This window comes from Nematolebias whitei, chromosome 12 (genome assembly GCF_014905685.2).
Source record: "Nematolebias whitei isolate Nwh7 chromosome 12, NemWhi1, whole genome shotgun sequence".
In the NCBI taxonomy this organism is placed as follows: domain Eukaryota; kingdom Metazoa; phylum Chordata; class Actinopteri; order Cyprinodontiformes; family Rivulidae; genus Nematolebias; species Nematolebias whitei.
In genome coordinates, this window is record NC_056509.1 from 48812147 (window position 1) to 48821584 (window position 9438).

A 9438-nucleotide genomic window follows, 5' to 3' on the forward strand; every position below is an offset into this window, starting at 1 on the left:
AGAACCACTAGACTGAGGAACAGCTTCTACCCTGAGGCTGTTAGACTCATGAATCTCTAACTAGAATAATCACTGTGAAAAACCACATCATGTTGCTGCTGATCTGTTTCATGTTGCTGCTGATCTGTTTCATGTTGCTGCTGATCTGTTTCAATGTTGATGTGTTCATGCGTGCACATCTGCTCACAGACTCATGTTCATGTTTGTGCTGATGTTCAATGTTTTATGTTATGAGTGCTTAGTGTATATTTAGTTGATGTTTTTCTTAGTTCATATCTTAGATGTTATTACTGTTTTTCTTATACATTTTATTGTTGGATGTAACTGGGACCCTGTGAACATAATTTCACTCCACCACATGTACCACATGAGGTGCGAATGACAATAAAGAAACTCTGACTCTCTGATTTTGTATTTTGCTTCGTGTGTTACCTGTTGTTCTGTCTGTACAGCACTTTGGTTGGCCTTGTAGCTGTTTTAAGTGCTTTATAAATAAAGTGGTATGGTACGGTAAACGTTGTCCTTCTGTTCAATTGTTGTCCTGCAACATGTTCTTTACAGTCATGACTGGTGGAACATCTAGTGACTCTGTTCTGTGTCTCATCAAATGTAAGTCACGGCTCAGGTGCTGCACGATTGATGCGTTTATGAAACAGTTTGAGAAAACAGAAACTAATAAAACTATCAAAGCTCATTAGATTATATTTTTTAATAATCTTACAGTGATTATAGCAGAATGGCTTTGTATCCATCATTTGTACAGCCTGATTGTATAAAGAGTCCATGTGTTTGGTTGCAGGTGGAGAGGCCTGAGCCCATGCGGTCATGCAATATGACATGTGACAAAAATCATAGAATGCATCTAAAGCAGGACCGCCTGACTTGATATATAGTTTATAATTAGTTTGAAACAATTAATATTACTTTGTATTGTTTTTAAATGTTTATCAGATTTAAGTTGAGGATTAGCACCAAGGCCAGGTATTTAAATTCTGCAGCAGAGAGAATGTTTTCATTTTGTAAATGAACATTAAATTTTTCTTTTAAATCAAGTTTTCTTATTGAGAAACACATGGAGACTATTTTTGAAATGTTCAGACCTACAGGTCCTTCTCAAAAAATGAGCATATTGTGATAAAGGTCATTATTTTCCATAATGTAATGATAAAAATGAAACTTTCTTATATTTCAGATTCATTGCACACCAACTGAAATATTTCAGGTCTTTAATTGTTTTAATACTGATGATTATGGCATACAGCTCATGAAAACCCAAAATGCCTGTCCCAAAAAATGAGCATATCATGAAAAGGTTCTCTAAACAACTATTAACCTAACCATCTGAATCAACGACGTAACTCTAAACACCTGCAAAAGATTCCTGAGGCTTTTAAAAACTCCCAGCCTTGTTCATTACTCAAAACCACAATCATGGGTAAGACTGCCGACCTGACTGCTGTCCAGAAGGCCATCATTGACACCCTCAAGCAAGAGGGTAAGACACAGAAAGAAATTGCTGAACCAATAGGCTGTTCCCAGAGTGCTGTATCAAGGCACCTCAGTGGGAAGAGGTGTGGGTTTGAATCCACCAGCAGTCACATGTCGAAGTGTCTCTGGGCAAGACACTGAAACCGTCAATGCCTCTGATGTGTGTCCCATCATTGTCTGAATGTGATAAAGTTCTGATTAGTCTCTTTAGAATGATTTGTTCCATCTTTGTAGAGATCTAGTATAGAGCTGTATGAAAGGATACATGAGGCACAGATTGTTGTAAAGAGCTTTGAGTATCTTGATGAGATAGAAAGGAGCTGTATAAGTACAGTCCATTTATCATACTGAATGACATTTGAAGGTCGATAAATACAGCACCCATCACATTACTCTTATCCAGGGACTTCTTTAAATGTTCAGTTAAACAGCAGTTTGTCATTTCAGTAGAATAACCTGGTCTGAACCCAAACTGCTGTGGGTGGAGTCTCTCTCTCTGTGTCTCTGACCCCAAGTTCGGTCACGCCCAAAGGTTGCACACGTCTGTATGACTGTGATGCTCCCAACACATTTTGTTTAATAAGTTTAGGACTTAAACAAAAGTCCAGGAGGATCGGGGTGCGGTGCGTGAGGAGGGGGTGATGGTGTTTCAGTTTTGGTGTCTCCCCCGATTGCAGTGAATTGGTCACTTGCAGCAGGTGAGCGTTCACCTGCAGTCTCTCTCTGCTGCTCAGGCACACAGTGAAGCAGACAGCAGGCTCCGCCCTGCTCTGCTCCGATTGGCTCAAAGTGTGTGTCTGGTTGTGTTTATTGGTTGAAGCAGCGTTAGTTTAATCCCTGCATCGTCAGAGTGGACGGTTTTAACCACAACAAGAAACCTTTTCTCCCCTTCCTCATTTTGACAGAAGACAGAAATCTGTCGGGGCGACGCAGAACTTTAATCCCTGCTTCAGTTTTCAGAGTGGAGCTCTTCCAGTCAGTTCCCTCTCCAGAACACTCAAACGAACTCGTGCAGCAGCAGCTGCAGCGTGTGTGGAAGCTCACCATGACCTTTCTGGCATTCTGCAGGTTCTTCTGTCGGACCTCGAACTGGGCGAAGAGCAGCCAGATCTTAGCGAAGGTGAACTTGAACAGAGAGCAGAACCAACGATCATGAGCAGGTGAACAGTGACACAGCAGAGATGGTACCTGTACCGGGTCTTTGAACAGTACCTTCTTGTGAGGGATGAGCTCCAGACACGCCTGGTAAACTTGCCTCGTCCTCTCTGGGTCCTGTTAGAGAAACTTTCTGGATTTTATTCATCTGGAACGGACAGATAGTCCCCAGTGATCGTGGGGAGGTTCAACAAAGACCCACCTTGGTCTCCAGCTCCTCGTACAGGGCGTAGTTGATCCACAGGTAGATGTAGCGTCTCCAGTGTCTCTTCTCCTGGATGGGGGGGATGTTGGAGATGGCTCGTTCGTAAACCTCCCTGACCGAGTCGGCGTTAGCGTCGCTCTCCACTAGCCGCAGGTAATCGAACCAGGCGTCGTAGTTGTGTGGGTTGGCCTGGAGCCAAACAGAAACACTCATGTTTGTTCCTTTAAACTGAAGGAATGCATATCACCCGCCAGCTGCACGTTGAAGCTTGAAGGACTCAAACGTTTGACCCAGAGTCGTACAGAGAGTTGCAGCACTCCCATAGACTTCTGTACAACGAATGAGATGTGGAAGTCACGTGGCTCATGCAGCAGCAAACAGCTGCTCACAGCTGCTCACAGCTGCAAACAGCTGCACACAGCTGCAAACAGCTGCAAACAGCTGCATACGGCTGCACACAGCTGCAAACAGCTGCAAACGGCTGCATACGGCTGCACACAGCTGCAAACAGCTGCACACGGCTGCACACAGCTGCACACAGCTGCACACATCTGCTAACAGCTGCACACAGCTGCATACGGCTGCAGACAGCTGCGCTGAACCCAGTTCAGTGTCCGTGTTTCAGACGTGTTTTCTCCGGTAAGTTGATGAAAATACTTCTTCCTCCACAGTGAAGTTATGTGACTGTTTCTCTGACTGCTCTGTAGCAGTTGATCAACATTAATACTTCATGTCACCAGTTTTAGTTAATGAAACATAGTTGTATTTTTACTGCAGCTGCTCTGACATCATGACGGTTTAAACAGCTTTATTTATAATTATAATTCAGCGTTTTAAAATATCCATTACAGCTTGGGTTAGGGTTAGTTGATAATTTTGTTAATTTTATGGTAACTCCAGTTACTGAACTCAACTAAAAAATATTTAGCCTTTTTTCTGAGAGATAGACGTGGTTAATTTAGTTAAAGTTATAGATCATTTGTCAAAGACTGCAGCATAAATTGTGACATTATCATTAAAGAAAAACGTGATTGTGGAGATGAGTCAATGTTTTCATGTTTTCCAGGTGAACCAGAGGAGAATGACTTCATGAACTGAATGTTGCATTCAAAGTATCACAAAGGTACAAGATCTCATTTTCTGTCTTCTATTAATCAATAACAGCTGAATCAAGATGTTTGAATAAAATCACTTTAACACCATAACCTTCACAAAGTTGGTATTTACTGCAGGACTGTTCATTGACATTAGTTTTATATTATTAGTTTAGTGTTTGGTAATCATGGGTCAAGTTGAGATGAGACTCTTTCAAGACAGAACAAGAAATAAGAATTATTACAAGAATATATCAGCATCAATAAACTGTAGGACAGTAACAAAACACTTATTAAACTATCACAGGTACATTGAGATGGAGCTGGAAGTTCTTCTTCATGCCAGTTGTCTTCATCTGATCTTTTGTAAAAATATGTCAATTTATTTTCATCAACACTTTTCTTTGCACGACTAATTATCTTATAATAAATTTTCTTGTCTGTGAGTTTCTTCTGTCCTGCTTATGGATTTTTTTGATCTAATTGTTCCTCAGGTTGTTCATCTCTGTTCCCTGACTGCCTGTTGATCCATCCTCCTGGTCCTGTTGATCCATCCTCCTGGTCCTGTTGATTCATCCTCCTGGTCCTGTTGATCCATCCTCCTGGTCCTGTTGATCCATCCTCCTGGTCCTGTTGATCCATCCTCCTGGTCCTGTTGATCCTGGATCATCAGATCCTGACATGTCCCCGTCCTCTGAGGACACATTTTCATCTGTCCCTCATCTCACTCGCCTCATTTCTGTTTCTTCCTCAGTCTCTGAAATTACAACGTCACTGTTAGAATGAAGATTAATGTTCAATAAAAATATGACATGTCTTATTTAACACTGTTCGTACCAAAGTTTAATTTAAATTTAATTGAAAATGTTTGTGCAGATTAAATTTACAGCTCTCACTTTGTGTTGTTGTGATGATGATGATGATGATGGTGCTGCTGCTGACTTGAGATGATGTCATTAATAAACAGTATAAATGGCTGTAAAAGTACTTGATTACAGCTTATTTTACATTTGACATAGTTTATAATAAATTGTTTGGTAATTTTGCACAATTAACACTTATTTTGTCGTCCGTTATGATTTTAACTAGAAACAGTTTCATTTCATTTCATACTGGGTTTTCCACATTGCAACTTTTACAATCCACCTCTGACCTCATCCAGACAGATTTGTTCCAACTCAAACTTGTCCTAAATGCAGATAAAACCAAAGGGATGCTTTGTTCAAACAGGAAGTTGGTCCCAGCAGTTCTTCCTCCGATTTTATCCTCAAATGGTGTCCCCATTGAGTTTGTTGATTCCTATAAATATTTGAGTATCTTGGTCGACTCACATCTCTCTTTTAAGCTCCATGTGGAAAACTTGGTAAAGAAACTGAAAGTTAAACTGGGTTTCTTTTTCAGAAACAGATCCTGTCTAACCCTGAACCCTGAGGAACACCTTGTATCTGTGACTTTCCTTCCCTCCATTGATTACGGTGATATTATTTACATGAACGCTCCTACAAGAACCCTGCAGATGTTGGATGCTGCAGATGTTGGATGCTGCAGATGTTGGATGCTGCAGATGTTGGACACTGCAGATGTTGGATGCTGCAGATGTTGGACGCTGCAGATGTTGGATGCTGTCTATCATGGTGCACTAAGATTCATAACTGGCTGCAACTACCGTACCCACCACTGCACCCAGTATTCACTGGTTAACTGGTCACCATTAACTTCACACAGACTCTCTCACTGGTACATTTTCATCTTTAAATCACTTCCTGGTCTGCTGCCTTCATACATCTCCTCCTACATGTCTCTGTGTGACATGCTACCTGTTAGCTGCTAGCTAGCTTACTTTACAATCAGAGGCTGTTTCCTTACACAGTTACAGAATGGTAAATTGATAATGATGGATAATGTCACCACAGCTAACACTTAAATCTGATTCAAACGGATCTGTTTCAATGTTGCTGCTGATCTGTTTCATGTTGCTGCTGATCTGTTTCAATGTTGCTGCTGATCTGTTTCATGTTGCTGCTGATCTGTTTCAATGTTGATGTGTTCATGCGTGCACATCTGCTCACAGACTCATGTTCATGTTTGTGCTGATGTTCAATGTTTTATGTTATGAGTGCTTAGTGTATATTTAGTTGATGTTTTTCTTAGTTCATATCTTAGATGTTATTACTGGTTTTCTTATACATTTTATTGTTGGATGTAACTGGGACCTTGTGTACATAGTTTCGCTCCACCACATGTACCACATGAGGTGCGAATGACAATAAAGAAACTCTGACTCTGACTTAAATACTGTTTTTATTAACGTTAATATAGCTAGTAGACCTTTAAACGTTAGAGCACTGACAGCCCGTGTTGTGTATTTTAGCTACTGTGGCTAAAGTTGCTGCAATGATGGATAACATTACCACAGCTGACAAACACATAAATACTGTTTTTATTAACCTTACCTTGTGCTATATCTTGTAATATAACCTCTGTAAATAAAGGTTGATGTATGAAATTCCGTGAAGTTTCCAGACAGGTCTCCCAAGGGAGAATAGACCCGGAAGTACTGATCCACTGCGTCGAGTCAGAAAGGAAGTTGTCCGACGTCATGTGAAAAGGGCCTATTTAAAGTGGTTCCCACCGAGTCAACAAAGACCAGTCTGCATCTAAACGTGTTCAGCTGGAGCACGCAGCCGGGGGGGGGGGCGGGTTTGTCAGTGAGGGAGGGGGTGAACGGCTGCACACTGGGAGAAAAACTGCTGGATTTATACATTTAAGCAGAGTATAAGACTATACATCGTTTGATATGGCGTTTTAAATGATCTCGATATTTTTAAACTAATCAAACATTAAAACTTTTAGTGTCCACGGCAGCCTCTGGACGTCATTACCCAGAATGCACTGCACCGGTACAGTAACGGAGCAATAAATGAAAAGTTTCACCAACAACTTTGAGTGGAATAAAGAAATAACAAGCGGTTGATGGAAGCAGAGACAAACGTCCAGCTTTAAGAGTAACGAGGAGGAAAATGTGCACGTATTCAAAGAGCTGCAGAAACCTGGTTTCATGTCAGTTTGAGACCAAGTCACGCTGACAAACCCTCATAGTTTGTGTTGGGGATGACTCTCAGGTACTACCCATCACTGTTCAAGTGACTGAGGTGGAGAATTTGAGTGTTGGCTGAAGTGGATGTTACCTTCACTTCTTCTTCGTACTGGAACCTCCGTTTGCTGACGATGACGTCCTCGATACCTCTGCGGTCCCCGAACTTCTTCTCGAACATGGTGTAGTTCTTAAAGAGCTCCTGCGCCTGATGTTTGGGGATTCTGTCCAAAGCGTATTTATAAATGACCCGAACTCGTTCAAACTGTGAAGGAAGGAAAACGTCATGAGGGGATCTTTCAGAGCTCCCTTCGATCTAAAGATGCTCCTGGCAGCACTCGCCTCTTTCTGCGTCTCCTCGAACCTGGCGAAGGCCACAAAGAGGTTCTCGTTCATGTGCTCCTCTCCGAAGAACTCCACGGCACGCTCGTACACCTTCCTGCTGTGGGCGATGTAGCCGTGCTTCTCCTCGAAGCGAGCGTATTTGATCCAGTTCTTCACTTCAGGATGAACGATGACGAGTGCAGAGAAGTTAAAGAAAGCAGAGAAAGCTCCTGCCAGGAGCCACTTTGTGTCTACAGACGTTAAAAACTTTATTCCAGTCCAACGGCGTTCTAGAGTTTATATAAACTGTGGTTCTGACTGGACCAGCTGAAGGTCTGTCCAAGGTTTTTTTACACCAAACGTGTCTGAAACAGCCGTCAGGATCTGGTTTACATTTACAATGTGGTCCCAGACGGACGGTCCAATAACTGAACAAGACACAGAACCTGCTGTTCACTTCCTGTTTGGACCTCCAGAACGGTCCGGTCCAGAACACGTCTTCCCGATCCTCTGTTCGAACGTCTGACATCAAACATTCAAACCTCAGCAGACCTCGAGAGCTGTGGAGAGTTCAGGAACCACCTGGACGGGGCAGAACCCAGCAACTGCTGGAAACTCATGTACAGTAGTCCCTCGTTTATCGCAGGGATCCGGACCCTGAAGCCCCGCAATAAATTACAAACCGCCAAGTAAGAATTACAAGTACAAGTAGTATATTTTAGTGTATGTATATATATTTACGGCAAAACACCGTGCACGGCCTAAATACAGTTTTAAAGCCGTGCACGCAGAAATGAGCTTCCATGAAGTGGCTGCACGGCTGGTTGCTCACTCAGCATTCAGTGACGCTGCAGCTGGAAGTTCCAGCGACAGCAGACTCTGAGGGTCTACCTTGTGTTCTGACTTAACGTTCTCCTTCCTGCAGGAGAAGACCTTCGTCCCTCCTTCTCTTTGTGCTCCTCACGCTCAGTGACCCATGCCTAACCTTGTTCTTCCACAAACTGAAGGATATATCGTTCGTAAATGGTGCGGGCTTTGTCCACCTCCTTGTAGCGCAGCTCAAAGTTGATGTAGGAGTGCCAGGCCTGTTCCTCAGGCTCCCACTCCATCCAGCGTTCAAACGCCTGTCTGCAGCCCGCCACGTTCCCCAGCATCTCCTCCATGTACGTGTACTTGTACCTGAAGAGGTGCCGTACAATCACACAACCATGAGGTCTCTCTGATTTAAACTGGGCTCAAACGTTCTTTAGTCCTAAAAGGAGTTTTTATGGCTCCAACACATCAGAGGTCGTCTCCCCTTCAGCTATTTAACAGAGAACCCCTGCAGCCACTCAGAATGAAGAAAAACATTTAAATAGCTAAAGATATGTTCAATCTGGACCATCAAAGGTCCGCCCTACCAGAACTGGTTGACCCGGGGCAGGATGGTGATGGCTCGGTCCCAGATGTTGCGAGCGTGGTTCACCTGGCGGCTCTTCATCTCCATCTCGGCATACTTCAGCCACAGAGTGATGTTCCGGTGGTCCACATCCAGCGCTCGCTCGTAAATGGACCGAGCCCTGAAAGCAGAGACGTGTGAGGGCAAAACACGAGCTAAAGGTAGCTAAACGTTTACTTTGAACTTAAACTTGGACCTGAAGAATGAACTTTAATGGCAGAAGCAGCTAGGATGCTCCCACGCTCTTAATTTATCCACCTTCTTCCTGGGGCCTCTGCTGTTTAAATGATTCTGGTCCAACTTCCTGTCAGACAGGAAGTAGCAGTCAGCATTGGCTAGCCATGGTAGCAAGAGCACGGAGCGCGGTTTATTTGAAAGTAATTTATATTCACTTTATCAGATAAAACTCTGTTTTTGTTTTGTTACATTTATTTAACATACATAAAGTTTACTAAAATAGCCGTGCTGCGTTCAGGTACCTGTTGTGTTCAGGGCTGCAGAACAACCAGACCAAACTAAATCAGTGTCTACAACAACAGACTTTGAACATGTTGTTCATCTCTTCACCGTCAGAAGAACTGAGTCAGTGAAGGAGCTAAATATGCTAGTTGATGTAGCTAAATATGCTAGTAGATGCAGC

At 42.8% G+C, this 9438-nt stretch overlaps 1 protein-coding gene across 1 annotated transcript in view; it reads right to left on the bottom strand.

The window, feature by feature from the left end:
- Nucleotides 1-9438, bottom strand: part of crnkl1 (crooked neck pre-mRNA splicing factor 1) — a gene marked incomplete at both ends in the record, with an annotated part of 30937 nt that overhangs the window by 18891 nt on the left and 2608 nt on the right. Inside the window, 7 exon segments of the mRNA XM_037686032.1 lie at nt 2533-2613; nt 2701-2760; nt 2846-3037; nt 7131-7301; nt 7379-7557; nt 8373-8539; nt 8761-8919. Coding sequence (XP_037541960.1) covers nt 2533-2613; nt 2701-2760; nt 2846-3037; nt 7131-7301; nt 7379-7557; nt 8373-8539; nt 8761-8919 — 1009 coding nt within the window.